We start from the raw sequence: 26068 nt of genomic DNA, 5'->3' as shown, positions 1-26068 counted from the left end.
AAAAAATACAACACAAGGCTAAAAAAAGAAATCAAATTAATTTAATAAAAAGTCTAAGAACTATTTTGTTTTCCTTTGTAACTTGATTAAAGATCAGACTGAAAAGGGACCAGCAATATCCAGGGATAAGGCATGGTCTCCTTGATCACAGCAGAAAGAAAAATCATAAGCTAAATCTCACAAAATGTGACTTTTATAATAACGAGTCACAGAGGCTAATGAGTAAATATGCTCAGAACACTAAACGAATACTCCTGGTAAGCTTAAAATTGTGAAAATCAACGGAAATTACTTTTCTACAAGGCTCTCATTTAAATGCAGGTGAACGGCGTGCAAATAAATTGCCTGGGGCTCAAGTAATATTTCTTTTGATGTCATCCTCTCATCTACAGCTTAACTAAACTGAAACAAATCCTATAGAGCGAATATGACACTGAGCCAGGACATACTGTCCATGTACACAGGATGCAAGTCCAACAAGCTCTCCTTAGGAAAAGTATTTTTTTTCATTAAAGTAGAACAAACAGTGAATTAAACATGGACGCATCATTATATCGCATTTATCTATATCTGACTTTCATACTTTATCATACAAAGTAATGTTTTTTCTAATTAACAAGACACACAAGCTTTTTTTTGAATAAATGTGATCCTGGGTATAAGGTGTGTGTGTGTTTATATATTATACATATATATTACACACGCATTCATGCTATATTATCCTCCCATAGTATATATAAGTTGTTACATTTTATATTTAGTGCAGCTGAACTTGCGATGCGAGTGTAGACATAAATAATTCAATAACAAATCTGGATTTCTGCGTGTCTTCACATTACTTACAAGGCTTCCGAGTCCTGGTCAACGTTACTGACTTTACTGAGCCTTTTTAAAAGGGAAAGTACGGTGTATTTTTAGGGAATGAAAAAGGCAATGACTGCATGTGAACAAGAAAGCAATTTTGAGTTTACTTGCACATCTTACATGCTTGCTCTACAGATAATATAACGTAGCACAAAATACAATAAGGCCTCATGCCCATTGACGTTTTAAAAAACAGGCTGTAAAGCTAGTACAGACGCCAGGAAAAAAGTGGTGTTTTGAACGCTTTTTATTCCATGTTTTGCATCGAATTCAATGCACGTTTTGCCGCGCTAGTTTTCAGACGCGTTTTTCTTTCTCTATTCAAAATCAATGGTTCCCTATGGGAGCCCATTGATTTGAATAGAGGTCGCACCAGAAGTCAGATCAAGATGATCTGACTTGCGGGGCGACTCGTGTGCGGAGAATCTTAAAGGGGAACCCCGCACAAATGAAAAAAAAAATAGCCTGAGGTTACCCCCAGGATGATACCAGACCCTTTGGTCTGGTATGGTTTTTAAGGGGAACACCTTAAAAACACATCGTACCCCTACCCATTCACCGGGAGGAAAAGTGTCAATAAAATAAACACACAACACATGTTTTTAAAATAATTTAATAGCCACCTCCGGAGGTCTTCTCCGCTCTCTGGGGGTCTTCTCCGCTTCGGGGGTCTTCTCCGCACCAGAGAGCGGGAGAAGAACCGGGGAGAGCGGAGAAGACCCCCGAAGTCAGAAGAAGACCCCCGGAGAGCGGAAAAGACCCCCGGAGCTGGCTAATAAATTATTTTAAAAACCTGTGTTGTGTGTTTATTTTATTGACACTTTTCCTCCAGGTGAATGGGTAGGGGTACAATGTACCCCATACTCATTCACGTAAAGTGGACGGCCGGGATCTGGGGGCCCCCTTATTAAAGGAGGCTCCCAGATTCCGATAAGCCCCCCGCCCGCAGACTCTGACAACCAACGGCCAGGGTTGTCGGGAAGAGGCCCTTGTCTCCATCAACATGAAGACAAGGTGCTTTGGGGTGGAGAGCGCAGTGCCCCCCTGCCCCAAAGCACCCACCCCCCATGTTGAGGGCATGTGGCCTGGTACGGCTCAGGAGGGGGAGCGCTCGCTCGTCCCCACCCCCATGCCGGGCGAAGTGCTCGGATAAGGGTCTGGTATGGATTTTGGGGGAACCCCAACGCCGTTTTTTCTGCGTAGGTGTTCCCCTTAAAATCCATACCAGACCGAAGGGTCTGGTATCATCCTGGGGGGAACTTCACTCAAAATATTTTTTAATTTGCGCGGGGTTCCCCTTCAAGATTCACCACACATGAGTCGCCCAGCAAGTCGGATTATCTTTATCCGACTTCTGGTGCGACCTCTATTCCAATAAATGGGCTCCCATAGGGAACCATTGATTTTGAATAGAGAAAGAAACGCTGAACAAGGCTTAACACAGCGTTAAGCCTCGTTAAATCACGTTTGCTGGCGTCTGACGTCTTTACAGCTCTAATGCTGGACCTTCAGAACGCACTAGTCCCGTTTTTTTTTTGCAGCTTAAAAACGGCTCAGCCATTTACAGCTCAAAAACATCATGGTGGGCATGAGGCCATAGGCCAACATGGAGAACCGTTTTTAAGCTGCAAAGCGCTTAGAAAAGTGGCTGTAAAAACATCCGTGGGCATGAGGCCCAAAATGCAATACATTGAGTTGAGAAACAGACTGCATCAATAGGCATTAGCTCATGCCCAAAAAGTGTTTTCCTCATGCAAGTCAACAGGAAGTCAGCAAGGCAAAAGGCGCTTGAAGTAGGCTGATTCAATTTTGAAGGCGGTGAAAATGCAGGTCAGGAGGAGGCAACTGCAGGTCAAATGCACTCACAACGAATTCTAAATAATTTTTGAAACATCCCCATCTACACAAACCTTAAGTCAATAGATACAGGTACTAAAAATTACATGGTTACATGCCAAGTCCTTACATTACAGCATGCTTTACTGCAGGGATCCTCAAACTACGGCCCTCCAGCTGTTGTGGAACTACAATTCCCATCATGCCTAGTCACGTCTGTGAATGTCAGAGTTTTACAATGCCTCATGGGATGTGTAGTTCCGCAACAACTGGAGGGCCGTAGTTTGAGGATCCCTGCTTTACTGCATATACAGACTGATTTTACTGTTGTAGGTTTAAGAACACCTTAAATGTATGGTCCTGTGTAATTGTAATGCTACACAGACAACACAAAATTGCTTATATTATACAAACAGCTGTAGGTAGACTGCCTCTAATGTTTTTTTTTGCAAATGACAGTTTCTCAGCTAATAAATTCCACCCTTTTTTTTTTTTATTGTGGGCACATTCAGATCTATTTTTGCACAGTATGACTATGTTTTAGATTTGCGGCTAAGCCGCGTTTTTGCAGCCCACCAACTGCTGCCCTCCCACCCCCTCCACCTTAAAGTGGATGTAAACCCTCCATACACCCAGTGAAGTGAACAGTCTCAGACAATACACAGAGATTAACCAAATCTCCCTATATAGGTTTCATATGTATATCTGCTGTTTTCACATTTATATACCGTTTAGAAAGTTTAGATTTTGTTAGGAGATTTTCTCTTCCTGGTTAACACAAAGTGTGATGTCTGGGCATACAGCCAAGATAGCTAAAATTGCTGATTGGAGGAAAGGCACACACCCCCTCTCATCATAGGCAGAGACTCTCAGAGATGTTTTGTAATAGGAGCCGCTCTCTGCTACTCTATTTCAGCAACCTCCTTTGACAAAAGATTCAGGCTGCTTTTGTCTAAAAAGTCATAAATATGTCAGGAGTTCTCAAGCTGATAACAGAGGAACCGTTCAGAAGAGAGCTATAAGACTTAGCTCATTGAAAAGAGATAACAAAATACTGCAGATATTTGTGCCCAGCTCAAATTTCATGAATCGGGTTTACATCCACTTTAAGCAGCAGGCAGCAGCCATGGGTGAAATGTAAATATTATACTCAGCGCTGCTCTAATATACAATATATTTCTGTAGGCACTTTATTATTTAATCAATATCACAGTATTAATTAGCAATATAAAGTGCTCAGTGCAGTTATAGTGCAAAACATATAAAGTGCAATAATAGAGTCCATCCATATAGCCATTTGGTGTGTTCAACTTGTACAACTTATACGGTTGGTGTAGATCTTGGTGACACTCCGTGCCAGCCAGGGGTGTTTATATGCTGCAAAGCTTCATGCCCATGGCGAAGGTGACCAGACATGTAGTAATTTTAATTTAAGGCAATGGGGAAGTACCGCAAACTCAAACATGCATTTGTTAGGAAAAATGGGTTTACAACAGGCGGTGCGACCCAAACATGGATTGGGCTTTAGAGGCAAGGGAGATTTAGACGCAACAAGATTTTCTGTGATAACAAAGTAAACTAAAAGGTAAGCCCACACATGCCTTGATGGGGCATCAATGAAATATTCAAATCTTCACTTAAACATCCAAATTGTGTGAAATACTAGTGAACAAGTGAAAGTGTGTAATCCACCACCGATAAGGTAAAGGCTTACCAAATGGTTTGAACTCAAAAAGACATACATCCTATGAGTCAAACATGCTTGAATTGGCAGACGCCAGAAAATGGGAACATCAGCTCTGGGAACCTTTTCATGAATGAAGCAAATCCACCAACGGTCATTGGGATAGTACTTTCCGTAAAAAGTATTCCATATGAGGAAAAGGACAGGCTGTACCATGTATATATAATTGAAGGAAGGAAAACAAAGAAAAAGCACATAGCGGAACGCCATACATTTAAAAAAAAAAAAATGTAATAAAGTTTTAAAACTCACATTTCAGGAGAATAAACAGCGCTTATTGGTACAAATGTGGCATCAGTGGTGTAGGAGGAGTTTTCATACTGCAATTTGGATGTTTAAGTGAAGATTTGAACATTTCATTGATACCCCATCAAGGAATGTGTGGACTTACCTTTTAGTTTACTTTGTTTCACATAAGGACTTTATAGTTCTCACAAGTGTCACAAGCACTGTGTACTTATTTATTTTTATTACAGTTTCCTTTTGGTCACTTTGTGCATTTAGGACCTATCACAAGGTCCCTGTACACATTAAACTGCAAGCGTTGCACTATTTTCACCTTATTTAACAGAAAGTTCCCAATCGCTACTTGCGATCGGGAGCTTTCCAATCATAAACCTCGCCCATTAATGATCTAGTTGGCTTCATGATATGTTTTATTTTGTCTTATTACCTTACCACAATGTGTTTCTATGATCATTAAATCTATGCATGTCATAGCTACATTCATAATCTTGGGGGCACCAGAACGAATGTTGACCCCCCCAGTGGATTTTGGTATTCAATATTATGATGCTTTGGATTGGGTTTTTACAGATATAACCAGCGGAATTATAGGTTTTGTATGTTATGTATATCTTTTTGTTTTCATTTTTATGATATTGCCAACAGTGATATTTTAGCAATAGCCATTGTTTGCTTAATGGCCAAGTGTGAATGAAGGATTGGATTTTAGCAGATATGTAAATAATTGTGTATCTATGAAAGATTATCTACTGTAAAAGTCTCACCAACATTTGTTCTTCTCTTCGACTTTAGGGAAATAATGGTGTTGTGTAAACACACAAGTAAAACTTATTATGGTGCTCGTCTTACCCAACCTGAATATTTGCATTTTCTTTCTTAGGGTCCAGTTGGCATTAGATAAAAGCAAAAATACATTGCAATTTGCATTTTTTCAAGAAACTCAAGGTAAGAAAAATGAAATTAACATTACCTGAACACTGAAGCTGAGATAAAATTTGTGCTCCTTCAAACTGATGACTTGTCATTTTTAAATTGGGCTTGATGCAACGGATGAAGCTAGATCCCTGTGGGTAAGTCAGTAAATAATTTGTATAAGACACTGACATATTGCTTATTTTATGGCTGCACCATATAAAAATCAAAGTAAAAACTAGGTCATCACATTGCAATGTGCACATGCAATATAATTAACAGTCACTAAAATGTAAAAGAAAAGCGGGCCGAACAAGAATTATAAATGATGTATTATATTAAACTTCAAAACTGTAATTCAGCAATGCAAATACTTTACACTCCTTTTTCCTAACTTTACTGATAAAGATCCTAAAACAAGTGACTATAAATAAATGTTCCTAAAACAAATGCAAGCGATACAAAGAGAGCTTGACTGTCCTTCAGTTTATAATGTCTTTATTGATTACCCTGACTTGACAAACCTTTTCCAGTGTTAGTGATAAATGTTCTTAGACAGCATGTAAGTAATCATTATTAACAACTTGTAGTTTTAGACAACTGTGCAACATTTTACTAGATAAGGAAAAAAAAAAATATCTCCTTTTTCACAGGTTTCCTTGAGAAAACTGTTATTTTAGTACCCATAAAATGCTAAATACCTTTTCTCATCAGCAGTATATAGCAGTCTTGTGACTTCTATCAGTTCCTGATTAGGCTTGTATAAGGAGTTTTCATACTGCACCGAGCTGTCCTGTCAGGATGCAGGACCCCTGACCCCCTGTCTGGGCAGTGCTGATTGGACACTCTATGCACTCTTCCAAGAAAAAAAAAAACTCTCTAGCAATACACCCCAAACTGAGTTAAGTAGGCTTGTTTTTTTCCTGGGCATTCCCCAGGTTTTTGTTGTTATGAGCATGTAAAGCCTGACTCCAAAGGCTCGGTCTTATTCCGACGTGTTCTGGAGTCAGTGGAAGAAGAGGAGGATCTGTGCATACAAGTTTAAAAAGCCCTTTTACAACATGCTGAGGAAATAACCTCTTGGGTTCCACAGTGAGTATAACAAGCATGCTTTACTGCATATATAGACTTATTTTACGGTTGTGGGTTTAGGAACAGTTTAAGAGTTAATTTAAGTTTCTTAAAAGCACCTAAACATTGCTTCCACTAGAGAAAGTTTCTAGTAATCTCAAAAATCACATCAAATATATATAATTTTATAATGATATAATACATTACATACATCTGTATTTAAAGCACCTAAATATTGCTTCCACTAGAAAAAACGTGTTGACACCAATGTGCTATCAATGTTGTAAAAAAAAAAAGAAAGAAAAAAGCTTCTAGTATACTCAAAAACGCTTTTAAATATATATTATTTTATAATGATATAATACATTTATTATTTCCTAACCAGTTGGAAAGTTTTCACACAGAATTTTGTAGCTTTAAACCAAGTTATTTTTTTGAACCAGTTGGAAATTTTCAAGCTCAGTCTCAAGGGTAGCTCAACCAAAGACGCTTGAACTGATTTTTACTTTATCCCTTTTATCTTTCAAATGCTATTCCTGCCTTAGTATTACATTTTCTTCTGGAAGCAATCAAACTTATAATCACAACTTCTATATAAATAAACCACCTTTCATCTTTTCAGGTGTGGTTAAATATTGTATAAAAAAAAAATATATCACATTTCCAGGGAGTTGAATAGCTTTGAAAAGTGTTTATTGCCACCTGAAATCTATCTGTAAAAAAAAAAAACACAATCCAAATCTCTCTGGAGTCTTAACAGAAATGTCTTTTCACCCTGCCACTGCTCGTCCATGGTCAAGGAGCCAGAGTTTGCCATGTTAAAGGCCAAGCTCTGCACTGACTACATCCTCCATGCACTACCTTCCATTTAGAAAAATGTGAGCAGCCTGGTCTCATGGGATATATAGGGGTAGATCCACAGAGCAAGTACGCCGGCGTACTTTCAAATTACCCGCGTCGTATCTTTAGTTTGAATCCTCAAACCAAGATACAACGGCATCTGGGTAAGATCCGACAGGCGTACGCCTTCGGATCTTAGATGCAATACTTCGGCGTCCGCTGGGTGGAGTTTGCGTCGTTTTCCGCATCGGGTATGCAAATTAGCGATTTACGACGATCCACGAACGTACGCGCGGCCGTCGCATTCTGTAACGTCGTCTCTAGTCGGCTTTTTCCGGCGTATAGTTAAAGCTGGTATTTTGCGGCGTATGGTTAGACTTGCCATGTTAAGTATGGCCGTCGTTCCCGCGTCGAAATTTGAATTTTTTTTATTTTTTGCGCAAGTCGTCCGCGAATCGGGATGGACGTAACTCACGTCTAAGTTAAAAAAATGACGTCCTAGCGACGTCATTTAGCGCAATGTACGGCGGGAAATTTCGTGACGACGTATGCGCAGTTCATTCGGCGCGGGGACGCGCTTCATTTAAATGAAACCCTACCCGCCCAATTTGAAATCCGCCGCCAGAAATACACTACGCCGCCGTAACATACGGCGCAAAATCGTTGAGGATTCGAAAGAACGCCAGGTAAGGTACGGCGGCGTAGTGTATCTCTGATACGCTGCGCCGATCTACTTGCATGTGGATCTGGCCCATAGTCTTTATAAAGGGGGAGTAGGGCAGAAGCTGAAAAGCAGGTACTGTAGGGAATCCAGCAAATTGTGGAAAGAGATGGCAATTAGACAGGCAGAATTAAGGACATGAAAGGAGATCTTTCAAGTAAGCTTATATTGAATTGTCAAAAATAACTATTGTTTTATTGCAATTAAAATGCGAAGGTTATAAAATGAAATTGTATGCTGTGACTAAATCCCCTGTGTTGTCCGATGAAAAAAAGTGTAGCAGGGTGTGACAAAAAACACCACATTGCAATGCTGCCGTGATGCATAGAGCTGTATTGAAATGTCAATCGTGACATTTAAATAAAGTTCTACAGGAAAAAGTAAACAGCACCATGCACTGGGATCAGGGTATTGGCAGCTCACACCAGGAGCCGTGTTGATAAGCAATGTACGCTGGTGGGAACAGGCCAATAATAATAATAATAATCCTGGGAATTTTATTTAAAAGAAAGCAAGAGTTGTATTTTAATAGATAATTATACATCTAGACAGGTGGGCCCGGATTCACAAAGCACTTGCGCCGACGTATCTCAAGATACGCCGTCGTAAGTACAAATGTGCGCCGTCGTATCTATGCGCCGACCCACAAACTAAGATACGCCTAAAAATAGGCTTCATCCGACCAACGTAACTTGCCTACGCCGGTGTATCGAGGGCGCATATTTACACTGGACGCATTTGGCGCTCCCTTTGATTTTCTATTCAAATATGCAAATGAGGGAGATACGCCGATTCACGATTGTACATACGCCCGACGCAGGCTACGACTGGTGCGCGTAAGTCGTACATCCAGCGTAAAGTTATTCCCCATATATGAGACGCAACCCATGCAAAAGGTATGGATTTGGGAACTCAAGCCGTCGTATTTTACGTTGGACGTGAATATGGCTGGGCATAGGTTACATTCACGCCGTAGGCAGTGATCCAACGTATCTTAGGCAGTTGTTCTGACGTGATTGTGAGCATGCGCACTGAGATACGCCCACGGGACGGCGTATGCGCAGTTGGCGATACGTATCAGTCTGGCGCTCAACCCATCATTTGCATGGGGTCACGCCTCATTAGCATGGCTCACACCCACTTCCACTTATGCCAACTTACGCCTGAGAAACCTAGCGCAGATTTAGGGGGAAGTGCTTTGTTAATCCAGTGCTTGCCTCTCTGCACTGCGTCGGCGTACCGTAAAGAAGATACGCTACGGTGGCATAAATATGCGCCAATGTCTGTGAATCCAGGCCATTGTTCACAGAATGTTTACTGTGTTATGGAGTCTCCGTCTATTTAGGATAAATAGCAAATCTCCTCAAAAATCTAAATAAATAAAGGACTCTAAAGTTGTTTTGCATTTGGTTTCTAACAGCTTAGAAACACAAACCGTATGTTATCATTAAAAGGGTCTGGCAGTCTACAAAGATCCTGCAGCAATAGGAATTAGGTCCCTTTCCCACTTGACCTGAAAGTCACATGATTCTGACATGACTTGAAGCATTGCCTGTGTAATCTTGAGGTCTATGGACCTCAAGTCGGACCAAAGTAGTGCAAGGACTACTTTGAAGTCACACAGAAACGTACTCACTGGACATCATGGGGTACGACTTGTCATGTGACTTTGCAGTCCCAAGTTGCAGGACACGTTGTACAAGTGTGAAAGGGACGTAAATAGGAAAAACTAAGATTTCTGTGCCTCTGATGTAAAATGTGAAGTTGAATTTCTCCACAATGTCTACAGATTCAAAGGTAAGTTTGGGCTTGTTTTAAAGATCCTTACTGCTTGTGTAGATTATGTAAATACTGTAGTGTGCATAGTCTGACAACAGGTTCACTAAATATTGACAAAGGTATTAATGAACTAGCTGCAAAACGATAAAACAAAAAGAACAAAAACATAATGCAGCCGTTTTCTTACCGTGCTTCTGAGTTTTTCAAGCAGAAGATTTAACTGGGTCTGTAAAACATAAATAATAAAATATAAAAACACAAGAAACTGCACTGTCCACTGTATAAACGCATGCAGCATGGTGACAAGTTTGCATGCATTAACTGTCCGCAGTGCATGTCCTCATGGTGCCCACATGGATGTGCAGTCAAATCAAAAAGGATTACAGAAGCTTTTAATAAACAAATATTTATGTGCAATACAGATTTTGCTACTCACTATTCAAGTGATGAATAGTTGACCTTAACTATTTTCTGTAACGAAAGCATAAAATCACTAGGTAGAAGAAAGAAGAAAACACTTGACAGAGGAAAAGAAAAACAACAAATACATTTCTTGTTTAGAAATGCTATTTTACCCCTCAAATTCCAGAACTGCACAGTGAAGAGAGTGCTACATCACTTTCAAAAGTCAGTGCAGTAAGCCACAGGGGGCTTTTCATGCCAAAATTATATATTTTTTTACCTTTACATTGTTTTGTTTTAAATTATTAATATGCAACACACTCTGTGTAATGGTTAGAATTAAAGCTACCACTAACGTATTTAAAGTGTTTGTTACCCCAACATTTCATATTCCTGATATGTGCCTTTTGTACCATGTACTTGTAGGAGAAAGTATCCTGCCCTCTTTGTATTGTGTCCTTTCTGTGAAATCCCTGGTTCTCCTGCTAGTCCCTCTGATTTCTTATTAAAATTGACCACACTAAGCAAGAGAGCACACTGATCAGTTCTCTAGCTATGCTGGGAACTCAGCGTGCTCTCCTCTAATGATTAGACTTGTCCTGACATGCCCCCCCTGCACAGCCATTCACTTGCGAGCTCAGTGTGCTGCTGCTTCTCCTCCTCCCCCAGCTCTTATGCAGCTGAGAACAGAGGGAATGTGATCATTTATACAAACAAAAAGGGGGGGGGCGAGGGAAAGGTATTTATAATGTTTTTATATCTATACACAACTGTCCCCCCCCCCCCCTTCATTTCTTTTTTTAAACCGAATAGATAGTTTTACAAGGTGATCATTTACAATCACTTTAAGTACAAATGATGACATGAAAGTGAGGCCTACATGCAGTTTGAGATAATCAAATTTGAGGACCACATGGACCGCTAAACTCACAATTTTGAATCCCGCAGACCACCAACATGAATTTACATTTGCATTATACATGCAATGCTCCAGCTCTCTGCCCCCTCCCCCTGGATCACACTGCTGCCTTATACACACACACAATGCTCCAGCTCTCTACCCCCCTCTGTACTACACTGCTGCCTTACACAGACTCATCATTGCATCTCACCTCCTTATTCAGCCATGTGCCCAAGCTTCGTGCCCCCTTCCACAGTCCGAGATCAGCGCTGCCATTGGAAGTCCCCCCGTCCTTCACCTCCCACTCTCTGCACTACTCCCGGTGCCTACTTCCAAGTTCACAGGAGGCAGAACTACAATGTGTGCTGACAGTATTGACTGTCATTACACATTGAGAACGCCACTGAAAACAACATTGGGCGGTATACATCTGCCACAATGTTGACTTGTGGCAGAACCCCTGGAGACCAACAAAACGCCCTCCTTGACCATCACCGGTTCACAGAGCACTGATTGGTGACTGCACTAGGTTATACAAACCACTGATCATCTGAAAGTTATGAAAATTCCTTAAGAGAGAAAAAAGTAAAGATTAATAGTGAAGGCTTCTAATGGAGATTTCCACTTGGTCTAATCAGTTTATTTAAAAGGCTGTGTACGTACAACCTGCACCAGGCTGTGCTTAGCACAGTTGCATTAGCTTCCCCTGCACATTGCAAGTAGTCACTGTGCATATATACTTTTTTTGCCAACATGCAGGTCTCAGTTTATCTGCATATCTTGCTGTGCTAAAGAGGCCACCAACAGGAGGTCTAGGTAAGACAGGAAACAGAGCAAATGAGCTGTCCCTTACATGTCTTGCAAACAGTTTGCTCCAGTGTTACATAAAGTTTGAAGTAAGGTGAAAAAACTCATCTATTCAAGTAGGGTACAAATTCCCATTAAGCTTTTTGTAGGTTACTTTCATACTGAGGCAGTTTTCAGGAGCTTTAGCACTAGAAATAGCCTTTGAAAAGCACCTGTAAACTGCCTCCCATTCTTTGCAGTGTATCTCACACTGGTGGCGGTGCACTTGCGGAACATTACAAAAAGTCCTGCAAGCAGCATATTTGGGGCAGTTATAGAGCGATGTAAATATCGCTTCCAAAACGCCCTGCCTATTGCAATGAAAAGCACTTTAAAAGCGCTGCAAAACAGGACTTTTAATGATTTATTTTGGTAAAAAGTGCTCGCTAGTGGACCAAATGCGCAGTTAATACTGCGCTAAAGCGCCACAAAAATGAGCAGTGCTTTAGCACCAACGGCCTGGCGCTGCCAGTGTAAAAGGGGTCTTATAGTTGCTTTGAAGAATGGCAGTAAAAAAAGATATAATGTGAAAGGGCAATTATCCATTGGTCCATATATATAATATTTGCTTTTTTTTCATGGACATACCAAATAAAATTAGCAATAATGGTTACTGAGATTTTTATTTCACTGACAGCATCTGAAAAAGTGCTGGGTCTGAAAAGAATTGAAAATCGGTCACCATGATCTTCTCATGAACCACGTCTTCCTTTAAACAAGTTGTAGTTCATTTAGAGGAATGCTTTATTTTTTGGGGAAAGTGACAGTTGGTAAAAGTACTTTATCTACTCCATCCCTTACTTCTCTTCTGGATTCTTACTTTTGGGGTACACAATAAGATTGCTTATTCAAGTCTATTTCCTAAAAAATGCATAGAAATTGTTATGGTAGAATAGATGGCGCTACTAATTTTGTAGGTTGCATGATAGGCCTCATTCACATGGGGTGTACAGCTTCAAGGGGAAGAGTATTTTTGTGCATAGGAGTCATAGCCTTATGCATACAGCTGTGGGCAGCCACCTATACAAATCAATGAAAGGCTGACAAACACTGTGGCTGTATACGTTCAACCACATTCAAGTACTTACATGTGTATAAGAATTTAGGCGTGACCCTACAGCCGCACTGTCTGTCAGCCTGTCATTGATTTTTACAGGCTGCTGCCTGGGACTCTACTCAAATACCCGTGGCTCAGAGGCGCAGAAATACGCAGTGTTTACATTAGGTCTTGTGGTACATACAAACGCTATGGCCCATATTGTGTGAATCAACAGTTTGTTTATGTGGCTGCAGCCACCAAAAGAGTTGGGACGATGTATAAAATCTACAATAAAACAGAATGCAATGATTTTCAAATATCTTAAACCCAAATTTTAGTCACAAAAATAGATAACATATCAAGTTTAAACTCAATAAGTGTACCATTTTAAGAAACTAAAATAAGTTAATTTTGAAATTGACGGCAGCAAGGTGTTTCAAAAAAGTTTGGACAGTGTGAAAAAAGCTGGCAAATTTTATGTAGATTTTATACAATAAGCCAATTGGTGCCATTATGTATATCTAAAATTTCAACTATACAGCAAACCAAATAAAAAGTGGGAAATAAAAATATGTTACATAAGCTCCAATCATTCTTGTACGTCTTATCAGCAGCCCCTGCACTCTCCTCTACCCACAGTATATGTCCATAGGGACAAATATAAAACATACAGTAATCATTCATATTATGACCACTGACAGGGAAAGTGAATAACATTGATTATCTCATTGAAATAGCATCTGAAAGTGGGTGGGATATATTAGGCACCAAGTAAACATGTTTTACCTGAATTTATTGTGTTGAAAGCAGAAAGACTAGGCAAGCATGAGCATTTGAGCGACTGAAAAGGGCCTAATTGTGACTGATAGATAGTTGGGTCTAAGCATCTCCAAAACTGTAGCTCTTGCAGGATGTACCCAGCCTGCAGTAGTCAGGACTAGGGATTAGCTCCGGCGTGTTCGCACACTCCATGTGCAGAGCCCGCCAGGAAGTGCGCACAGCGCTGTGCTAACCACAGGCAGGGAGACATTTCCCGATCTCTGCAGTCGAGCATCGGGAAATGTCTCCCTGCCTGTGATTAGCGCAGCGCCGTGCCTCTGCACGTGGAGTGTGCAAACATGCTGGAGCTCATCCCTAGTCAGGACCAAATCAAAAATGGTCCAAGGAAGCAAAATCAGTGGCAGGGTCATGGGCGGCCAAGGCTCACTGAAGCTTATGGGGGCCGAAGGCTGGTCCGTGTAGTCCCAATGGAAGAGCTACTTTAGCTTAAAATTGCTTAAAAAGTTCATGTTGGTTTTCAATAAAAACATGTCAGAACACACAGTGCATCACAGTTTGTTGCACATGGGGCCGTGTAGCCACAGACTTCTCAGGGTGCCCATGCCGAATCATGTCCACAACCAAAAGCATCTACGATGGGCACATGGACCTCAGAACTGGAATACAGGAGCAATGGAAGAAGGTGGCCTGGTCTAAAGAATTTAACAATGCTTGAGGAACACAACGAGTTTGAGGTATTGACTAATTTTCTTCAGCAATTTAGTGTAAATGGGCCTTTAAAGGGTGCTTTTCTCGTCCTTTTCTAATGGGAAAGACACCTCTGGTCTTAGAGTTTCCGTGTAAACAGTGGGACCCTTTTGCTATTGTAATTTACACGGTTAGTGAATTAAAGTTCACGTAATACCTTTGCATCCATGTCTCTAGTACCCTATTTCCTTAACAGTTCACAAATAAAGCAAACCAGACAAAGTATATGTATGCACTTGTTTGTTCAGGTAACTCACGTAAGAAAACAAGGAATGGATATAAAAAAAAAAAATTCTCAATGTTTAATCGATTTAAAAATATTGCAAGTACTGAAAATACCTACTGATCTCCCAATTCTGCATTTAAGATCATAAACTGTTTCTCTGTTGCACTGAAATCCCAAGCAGTATTTTGGACTCTAGAACACTACCTCTGTTCATCTCCAAAACATAAAAGGGAGAGGTGTTCTGTAGTCCAAGAGGCTTACTCAGGTAAGGCTGACAACACTTCTTGGGATTTCAGTGAGTGTAGCAGAGTTATTGACTCAAAAACAAAGTTAGCAGATCAATAGGCATTTTTCTGTATTTGTAGAGCTTTTAAAAGAAATAAAACATGGGGAAATGTTAATATATTCCAAACATCCAATGAAAGTGAGTGTGTGAATGTCCCAACACAAAAGGGAACATGTATTACGGCCCATATAACAGAACTGGCAGATTCCTAAAAAATAAATAACCGCTACAAAAAAAAAAAAGATGCTGGAGGAGATTTTCCTTACCTTGAACTTGTTCCCCACACTGATGAAGCTGAGTTTCCCAGTCTTCTGCTTGGAGTCCTTGTTATTATTGGCCGATTCGAACAAATCCCGCACAAATTTATCTTTGGACTCACAGATGAGGCACTCAAGTGACATATGCAGGGCATCATTATTCTTTTCCACAAACTTTGTCTAGTGTGAAATGAACATACATTTAGTAAATGGATGAAATAAAACAAATCTAACCGTACAAGTTCCGTATAAACCTCGACAATGAATAAACTACAAATACTTTACAGAGACAAAATATTACACTTGCCAGTTCCTTTTTCTAGGGTCATATATTTTTAATTTGAATGTTGAATGTTTTTTAAATATTTGGTCATTCACATTGAGGGAAACAAAATGAAGGTAGAGTTATCAAGCAAGATATGGACAGAATCTGATGTATAGCCAAAAATGAGGCGCCTCTTCTGCTTCAAAAGGACTCAAGATTTTTTGGTGTGTTTTTGGGTCCCTACTCCTGCAATTCTAGAAAGTCAACTGCAATGGTTTCAGAATGGTATTAGTAATGGTTGTTAAATTAAAGCTGAACTCCAGCTAGATATAAGGGATACAAATTGTGCACACTATTTTTTAATACATCAATAAATATATATTTTTTAAATGCAAGCAGTGAAAAGTCCTACATTTGATCTGGAATCAGCAGTACAGTACAGCTCAGCTCAAACTGGTGGGGGGGGGGGGAGAAACAGCAGAAGGAGCAAATCAGGTGTACTGTAGTACTCATGTGCTAACACAGTACATACTAATAGGAGGAGAGAGTGAGGGAGGGATGAGCTCAACAATGGGTTGCTTCTCCTTTCACTGTCCAATCATAGGCTTAGATAAGTACAGGACTTGTAAGTGTTACTTTACTGCAGCAGAGGGAAAACAACTCTTCAACCTTGCCAAACAGGGCTTTGCTTTGTGGCAAAAGTTCTGGATATACAGAAATACATATCCTCAGGCAGGTAAAGCAATGAAATATATGTATTTTACCTGTGTATATAGTGGTTTGCCTGGGGTTCAGCTTTAAAGTAAAACGAAAGGCAAAACTTTATTTGAGTTTTGGACAGCGTGGAGAGGGATTAGAACATCTACTAGGTTTTTATTTCTGTCTGGGCCCTCATTAGGGAGATTTAGCCTCTTTATTTGTCCTTTTTACCATTATCATTGAAAGTAAAAGAAAAACCAAAAATGTTGGGTTGTCCCCAGAAAACAAATAAAAAGGAAATCTTCCAATGGGGACCCCAATTCTGGTGGCATATGGGTCCCCAAGGAATTTCCTTAATTTTCAAGAATTTCCTTCTACTTCCTGTTTGGCTATGGGACAGCAAGTGAGGGAAAAATCTCTCCAACGGGACACAGATGGCAAAAAAAAAACATCCGATGGGTTATAACCCTCCCTTTTATTCAAAAAAGGTTTTCTTTATAGTTCTTCTTTAAAATAAATGCTTACCCATGAAATGTTTAGGGACATATTTTACACTTTTCATGCTGCTACTGAGCAGTAGAGCATGGGATTTATTCATGAAAAATCTCTCTGGTCTCTTAAAATGTATCCGTTTTGCACCGCCTAGCTGTAAAACAAGCTCATTAATGATTTTGATGCAAAATGTTGTAACACAATGGCACCGTGACATAAAAGATAAAACTATTGATAAAAACTTTGGGCTGAACATTCTGAAATGTATAACGAACTGATGAATTGCAGTACTCTTGATTTCTCTATTGTCACACAGAAACAAAAGGTTGAGAAAAACAATGACGGCAGCACTGTGAGTAAAAGTAGTACTAAGCTGTGTTTTATTACTGGAATCATAAACGTAAAAAAGGACATAGTCATATAACGTGTAACCTAAATGACTTTCTACTGAATGTTCTGAACATAAAATGCCTTTGGTGTTGTAGAATATATCGGAGCACAAAAAAGGGATGATGTAAAAAATGTATTAACCCATAAACAATTCAACAGATCTCAGCCAATGCATTTAGAATATTGAAAGCTAAATGGTGGTTAACTGCTATGGGTTACAACACGTTGCACATACATCTGACTATATATACCGCATTTTGCCTTTTCTGTCCGATCTGGAGAGGATCTCGGTAGTGCGCGCTCTGGTCCTTCCACATCTGGACTATTGTAATGGTCTCCTGGCTGGACTGCCTCAAGTCCAGATTAGGAGACTTCAAAAAGTCCAGAATCAGGCGGTAAGGCTTGCATTAAATCTCAGAGGCCACTGCCCCACCGCGAGACATCAGGCTGCCCTGCATTGGCTGCCAGTTGGTCAGAGGGTGCGTTTTAAAATTCTAACACTTGTTTTTAAAGCGTTTCACGGGCTAGGACCCGCCTATCTATGTGAGAAATTGAATAGACATGTTACTGGCCGCTCCCTTAGATGGAGCTGCCAATTCCATTTGGAACAGCCAAAGAGTCGGCTGAAAAAATGGGGGGGCAGGGCTTTTTCTGTCCTTGGCCCGAGAGAATGGAATCTACTTCCCCTAAGTCTTAGACAGAGTCCTGACCTACCCACATTCAGGAGGGATCTAAAAACCTATCTGTGGGCAGAGGCAGATTGATAGGAAGAGTGAGGTTAGGGTCATTCTGGCGGGAAGCACTGCTAGATCTGTTGGGAATTGTGTGTTGTCTCTCTTTTGGTCTTATGTGATTTCTATGGTTTTGTACTGTATTGGTTTTATGGTGTTATATTGTTGTTTTATTATTTGATTTTAATTGTGGTACATATTTTATATTGTTACTATGTTAATTTATGCCTGTAACACTCGGTCCTGTTGTGAATTGTTAAGGTCTGGAAGCGTTTCGATACCTTCGGGTGATTCTACGCTATACAAGCAATAAACAATAAACAATATATACTGGTTTATGGGACTGTCCCATCAGTTTTTCTCTATCAACTAAAGACAGCTTATTAGGGTTGCAATAAATAGCCAAAATGTTTCTTCTGATTGAGTGGCCCAATGAACTATTTAGCTGTGGATCAGATCATTTAGGGTTAGCATAGGTGGGCACAGACAACACTTCTTTGATCAGGAATCAGATAATTTGCATGATTAACAGAGGTGGATCTTAGTAGTACAGCAATTGAGTGGATGGATCTATGGACATATTTATGATATTTCAAGAAATGTGGGCTTTGGCAAACTATAGGTGGCAGAGCTTCTTCCAGACATTTAAAAAAATCTCCCACTATTAATAAAAAAAAATTGTGATTAAGTGGTTAGTAATGTTCCAAAACCAAACTGAGCTTTTTGGTGTGGGGGCATGTGTCTATTACTTTTGTAAAAACATTAGCTTATGTTTTTTGTGAGGGTAACTAATGTGAACAGTAAAGCACAGCAGAATAAATGGTGCTATATAAATAAATACATAAGCAAAAAGCATAAACATGAAATTTAATTTTGAAAAAGAAGCAAAAATCTATATAAAAATTTGACTGTGGCATATGCAATATTTTTCTTCTCGATTTAAGACCACAAACGGCACTGTAGAGATCCAGAAATATAGTCCTTAGGTCTAAAATGTGCAGTTAACTCACTGTTACAGAATATTGGTAAAACATGAAAGCATCATTAAGGTAGGAAGTACAGATGAACAAATTGAGATACAATTATGTTCTGTGTTGTCATTTTCTCTGCACAGTGTAAGTCCTTCAACCATGACAATATGTCTTCTGACAGCTGTACGTGCTCCTCTGCAGGACACAGTGTTTCTGTCTGGATTCACTCCAGTCTGAGACGTGACATGCATGCTGTCTAACAAACAAACCTAGAAATCACACTTTATTTTTGACAGTGAGCTTTATAAACTGTTTATAAAACCACTGTTTTCTCATGAGACAAAGTAGCAGTATATTAGGCTACTATTACTAAAAGATGCAACTAAACTTTTTAGACAGGCATAAGAAATGAAAAGAGGAAAGCTCAGTAACAAAGCTACAAGTTTATATTGATTTAGCACAGAATTTTAATGGTAGTCATACACGATTTAATAAACAATCGCTTTATTTTCAGATAAATCTCCATCGATAGGATTGAATCTTTTCAAAATTGAGTTTAAATCAATCATAAAAATAAGTTCTAGCTTTATGATTGTTTGCAGATTTGATATTCTGATCAAATCACAGATCGAATGGATAAAAAAAAAATCTAAGCATGTATGGCCACCATGCAATCTGAATGAAAAAACGGACATAAGTATTGTGCAAAAGTCTTAGGCAGGTGTGAAAAACTGCTGTAAATTAGGAATGCTTTCGGAAATAGAAGTGTTAATAGTTAATTTTTATCAATTAACAAAATGAAAAAGTAAACAAACATAAGAGAAATCAAAATCAAATCAATATTTGCGGTGACCACCCTTTACCCTCAAATCAGCACAAATTCTTCATTTCTTCTAGGTACAATTGCACACAATTTTTGAAAGAACTCGTCAGGTAAGTTGTTCCAAACATACTGGAGAACTATGGATAGAAGAAGATCCTGGACTGCCGCACTCCTTAAAACAATGTCTTTATTGTAAAAATGAAATCCAAATCTTTTTGGATTTCATTTGTACAATAAAGACATTGTTTTAAGGAGTGTGGCAGTCCAGGATCTTCTTCTAGCCAATGCACCTGTGCATAGCCAGCACCCTTTTGGTTTAGTGGGACGGAAGCAAAGCCAAGGGATCAGCAGTTTTTAGAGCGGTATCATCTTGCATCTTGGAGAAGAAACCGCAAATCTTTTGTGGATGTAGACTGCCTCAGATCCTTCCATCTTTTCATTTAATCCCAGACAGACTTGATGATGTTAAGATCAGGACTTTATGAGGGCCAAACCATTACTTCCATGTCTCCTTGTTTTTCTTTACACGGAAGATGGTTCTTAACAACATTGGCTGCATGCTTGGGGTTGTTGTTTTGTTGCTTGGGGTTGTTTGGCAGTGACTCTTAATGGACATCCATAATCGCGCCCTGACGCAGCGGTTACCATGCTCACTCCCGAGTACAAGCGCAATTGCGCAGCTTTCAGAAGCACGTCACGTGGCGACGTCATAGCAGAGTGCCTTCTGTCGCATGGTTTGTGACAAGGTGAGAGTACTTAGCTAGGTGTCCGCCCAGTGCTGGTGAGCAGTTCTCCATAGTGGCGGGCACACATGCAGTCAGATGTGGTGCGGTAAGCAGCTCATTACATGTATTACTAAGGGCAAACTGGGTCCCTTGGAGCAGCGCGTTTATTCAAGTTTATTTATCTTTGGTGGATTGTAGAAGAATTGCACCTCCTAATAAGGATATCTGTTTGATGACATGCTGGGAAAGTGTTTGTTACTCCACACTGGATACTTCTTATGAAGCCATTGGTTGGTGTTCGCATCAATATATTTATGTAATTATTGGTCACTATCCTTATGTGACATTACTCCTAATTGGTCTGTACATTATATGGCTTATACTTGCTTACATATGTACTGCATATCCTTTTGCTTTAAGATACCATACTTGGGTGGAAACACCTCTCCTCTTCCTACATTTTTATGTATTCTATCCTTATTTCATTGAAGTAATGATTACCCACACCCTCTTGTTTATATATATATATATATATATATATATATATATATACACACACACACACACACTATATATATATATATATATATATATATATATATATATATATATATATATATATATATATATATATATATATATATATATATATATATATATATATATATATATATATATATATATATACACACACACACATATTAGAACACATTATGAATGCTCATATGCCCACCCAAGATGTTTTGGGCTGGATTATCCATCTCTGGGCCACATTTGTAGGAATACATGATGCACTATGCATTCTAAATATGGAAAACACATACATGTTACTAACATTATATTATTCTAGGTAACTAAAAATCTGTCATATGTCTGGGTCCTTAAGCTTGCCAAGTTTGTGGTGAAACGGTGACTGTACAGACAAACTGCACCAATTCATACCACTGTTTTTTTTATTGTTTATTCTTTGTATGCAAAGTATTTTCCCGTTTGGGGTGCTTCAACTTTTTCTGCAACAATTTTAATTAAGTTGATAATACAAATTTCAATTATTTCATCTGTTATGTCTCCTTTCTGTGGCCATTATAGTCCACCATTGTAGGGTTCTGGGGTATTTACTTTGGCAATTTCCTAAATTCACGTATGTATCCTATTGAATGAGGCCCACGTCTACACACTTTCTCCTTCTCACGTATGAAGAGACAGAAGGATTTAAGGAAGCCTATATCCACAGAAGATCTGTTCTTAACAACCTACCTGCCGAGTTCCTTCAAAAACTGTGTTCAAATGTACCTAGAAGAATTGATTAGAGGCAAATGGTGGTAACACCAAATATTGATTTGATTTTCTGTTTATTTACTTTCCATTTTGCTAATTGATAAAAATAAACTTAACACTTCTATCTCTGGAAGCATTCTTATTTTACAACAATTTTTTTACATCTTTTACTAACACGAAATCAGCTAAAGCAGCCCAAAGGGTGGCGTCATCCGAATGGAACCTCCCCTTTATAGAGCCGTCGTATGTGTTGTACGTCACCGCGCTTTGCTAGAGCATTTTTTTTCCACGATCGTGTGTAGACAAGGCAGTTTTAATGATCAAGTTGAAAAAAACGTCATTTTTTTTTTCTAGAGCCTGAAAAACGTGTTTTTTTACAACCCGAAAAATGATCGTGTGTACGCGGCATAAGACTTTTGCACAGTACTGCATGTTTCATGTTGCTATAGAGGATACAGTAACATGGGTTAAATTATAAGTATTCAGTTGCACACTGGCTACTAGATTACTTGTTTTCAATAGCATGGATAAACAGCTGTTTTTGGATGTGCTATACAAAATGTAATATTTTATATATCATTCCACGTAGACCTTGAATGTTAAGCCAGTGAATATCAGAGTACGTTTTGTATTGTTTGTCATTTCATAGACTGACAGGAATGTAAATGAAATCCTTGGTTTGTTGATGAAAACCCTCCAAGCCATATGTTTTTGAAGTGACAGACACACACAATAGTAGCCATCAAGTATTAGACATAAATAAAGCTTACGGTTTCATAGCAAACGGCTCCTGCAAAATGCCGGATGATAAAACCCTCATCGTCTCGCACATTTCGGTGAACAGTGAGCTTGGATTTTCTGGGGATCTGCAATACCAGTAAAAGAAATTTTCATGCACTTGTTTATTCCATAATTCACAAACCCTTTTTTATTACTATACACTCAAGATTTGTATGTGACAAGGTCTCAATGCTTCAAGTTTTTATAAAAAAAAAAAAAAAAAAAGTAAACTGGAAGGCAGCATAATCCTTAGTATTTCTCACTGGCAAAACAGAATACTGTTTCCTATTTATCAGGCTATGGACTGGGGTTCTTAATGTAGCTTTATGGTCAGTAGCTAGAGAGCAGAGTGCAGTGTCATTTCTCTCTTCTTATATGCTTGAAGAATGCACCTTCTAAAAGGATTTCATTAGTAACAGAGCAGCATCCTTTGCTGCAGTTATACAATCATACTTTATCAAGGATAAAATCATGTCATATGTTTGGCAGCTCTGTATGCTTGCTTTCCAAGCTTAAGAACAACACAGAATATACTTACATTTTTATAAAAGCCTCATGGCAGGTGTAGAAGAAAACTATATATAAAGCATCCTATTATAAACTTGAGAAATTAAACTATGCAACTAAAGTGTTAGTTTAGCTTTACAGAAAAAATGTAAAAGGTGAACACTGGACATCCTCCCCACCCTCCCAATCCCACTGTATTTATCTCCAGGGTTGCCGAGCTGTCAGCACCACCGCAGCTGCTCCAGTGGCCCAGGGATTTGAAATCCCTGCTATTCTCCATCAGCGCTTTAAGGGACAGACTAGATGGATTCTGATTGGGCAGCATCTTCACACTGAGGTGGTAATTACAGTGAGAGGGCTGCAGGGTTGGGAAGTTTTCCAGAAAAGTTGAACTAATCCTAATGACCAAACACAGAGTTATTTTAGTTTACCTTTTAACAAAACCTGTGTGTTTACTGCCACAGGTCACCTTTTGGTATAGTTTAAAGCGAAACTCCACCAGTGGAACTTCCACTTATACACTTTCTCCCGCCCTGCGGTGTCACATTTAGCATCTTTCAGGGGGGTGGGGAGAACAGGGACCCATTTTTGACAGGTCCCCTTCCCTACATCGTGGAGAGGGGTCACGGCCTGATCTCCCGGAAATTCGCCCACCTCCTTCTTCCCCCATCGCCAGGCCAATTAGAAAGCGCAGTAGGGAACCAGCAATGAAGCCAAAATGCTTCACTGCTTGGTTCCCCTACCAGGAATGGCGGCGGCAACACCTGGAGTCAATGGACGGATCAGCTAGGGGTGTCGACATCATGAGCTCCCTGGACAGGTAAGTGTCCCAATATTAAAAGTCAGCAGCTGCAGTATTTGTAGCTACTGACTTAATTTTTTTCACCCAGGCTGGACCTTCTCTTTAAGTTCACAGTGGATCCCTCTTCTAAAGGTGACTAAGCCGCAACTATATCAGGCATTCAGAAGGGGATCCTGCAACCTCCTAAATGGCTGTCTTTTTTCCCAATGGGACTATTTTTACTGGGACTACTGCATCACGAGTGTTTGGCTCGCAGTTGCACTGTGGTTCCACTGACTTAAATGGGCGATTTGGACAGGTAGTGCCTCTAGTTAATTTGACATGCTGCGTTAAATTTGGCACAGCGTAATGCATTGCCGTCACGACATATGGACATCCTTTCTGGCTGTATGGTAGGCTTTAGGTGGGCAATAAAAGCATGGTTTAACAGCCTGTGTTTACTACCCTTTCCTGTGTGAAAACAAGCAACCAGTTGAAAGCAAAAGCTATATTGCTTGTAAGCATGTAAAAACATTACATAAAAACATATCTAAAAATATTCTGATAATTTATTCCCCGAGGCTGTAATAGCCTTCTTATTTTATCTGAACAGATTTGTTAGTTTCTGTTTCTTGGTAGACCTGTATATGTTATAATACAATGAACGCAATGTGCTGCATTATTTCAATACTCTGGATGCTCCAATGATTGATTACTCTTTAGCTCATTGGTTACATGTAAATGTAAATTACACAGGGAACTGGCATTTACCTGCATCAAGCAGAAATTTGATACCAAGTTTGTTGTATACTGAAAGATCTTGGTTCTGTAACAATTTCTGTTATTTCTTGCATATAAATGTGCAGCCTATTTTTTAATCCCTTTTTAAAATAACTCAATAAAAATGTATGCTTTAAAAAAAAACACTTGAAATAAATATATATACTGTATGTATTGATTAAATAAAATCACATGTTGTGGCAGTAGCGTGTAGGTTGAACTGTGGGACAAACAACAGAAAACACTGTCTAGCCTGATGTTATTATACATTATAAAGGGCTTTGACATTATAAAGAACATTATAAAGGGCTTTGTGTTCCCCCCCCCCCCACCCCCAACACAAGGCCACACCAGAGCAGCTAGTTTTCATGTGTTACATGTGTCATAGTGCATTGCATCAAGTTGGGCAGTCCATTTGAAATGGATGTGCTGTAATGCACCTCAATGCCCAGGAAGTTTTAATCCAGTTGTATTTTTGTGCAATGCACATTGAAGAAAGTGCGAGTAATATAAGCCCCCATTGTTGGCGTCAGTGACAGTAACTCTAACCATTAGTGTCAAGAGACACAATAACAACACCCACTGCATTGGTGTCCGTGACTGCAACATCCCCCATCATTGATGTCACAGTGGCTAAAATAACCCCAAGCAAAGTGACCACAATAATAACCCTCAGTAACATTTTAAGAAGGAAAGGTCCATAGATTTGAGAGGGTTTAAAATGGCTGAAACAACCATCTCAAATCTATACTTATTTTTAAATCTCAATATCTGATTCAAACACTACAAATTATTGACCTGACTTAACATTTAACCACTTAAGAACCGAGCCTCTTACTGAGATTTGGTGTTTACAAGTTAAAAACATGTTTTTTTTTCTAGAAAATTACTTAGGACCCCCAAACATTATATATTTTTTCTAACACCCTAGACAATAAAATGGCGGTCGTTTTTGTCACACCATACTTTTTGGGGAAAAAATTCACTTTTTTGAATAAAAAAAATAAGACAACCGTAAAGTGAGCCCAATCTTTTTTTATATTGTGAAAGATGTTACGCCAAGTAAATTGATACCAAACAGGTCACGCTTCAAAGTTGCGCCCGCTCGTGGAATGGCGACAAACTTTTACCCTTAAAAATCTCCATAGGCAACGTTTAAAAAATTCTACAGGTTGCATGTTTTAAGTTACAGAGGAGTTCTATGGCTAGAATTATTGCTCTTGCTCTAATGATCCAGACAATACCTCACATGTGTGATTTGAACACAGTTTTCATATGCGGGCACTACTCACGTATGCGTTCGCTTCTGTATACATTAATATATTAAATAATAATAAAATAAAAAAATC

The 26068-nt window shown here is 39.3% G+C and overlaps 1 protein-coding gene across 8 annotated transcripts in view; it reads right to left on the bottom strand.

Annotated features, from left to right (window-relative positions):
* The window catches only part of MYO6 (myosin VI), a 344822-nt gene that overhangs the window by 88384 nt on the left and 230370 nt on the right, over positions 1-26068 (bottom strand). For all 8 annotated transcript variants that reach the window (XM_040349981.1, XM_040349983.1, XM_040349984.1 and 5 more), the window contains 4 exons: positions 22642-22737; positions 15507-15677; positions 10201-10239; positions 5661-5754 (listed from right to left, as the gene is read on the bottom strand). In XM_040349981.1, the coding sequence (XP_040205915.1) occupies positions 5661-5754; positions 10201-10239; positions 15507-15677; positions 22642-22737 (400 nt within the window). The remainder of the gene's footprint in view (positions 1-5660; positions 5755-10200; positions 10240-15506; positions 15678-22641; positions 22738-26068) is intronic.

The sequence above is a fragment of the Rana temporaria genome, chromosome 4 (genome assembly GCF_905171775.1).
Source record: "Rana temporaria chromosome 4, aRanTem1.1, whole genome shotgun sequence".
In the NCBI taxonomy this organism is placed as follows: Eukaryota; Metazoa; Chordata; class Amphibia; order Anura; family Ranidae; genus Rana; species Rana temporaria.
This window is presented reverse-complemented; position numbering and strand designations above follow the sequence as displayed.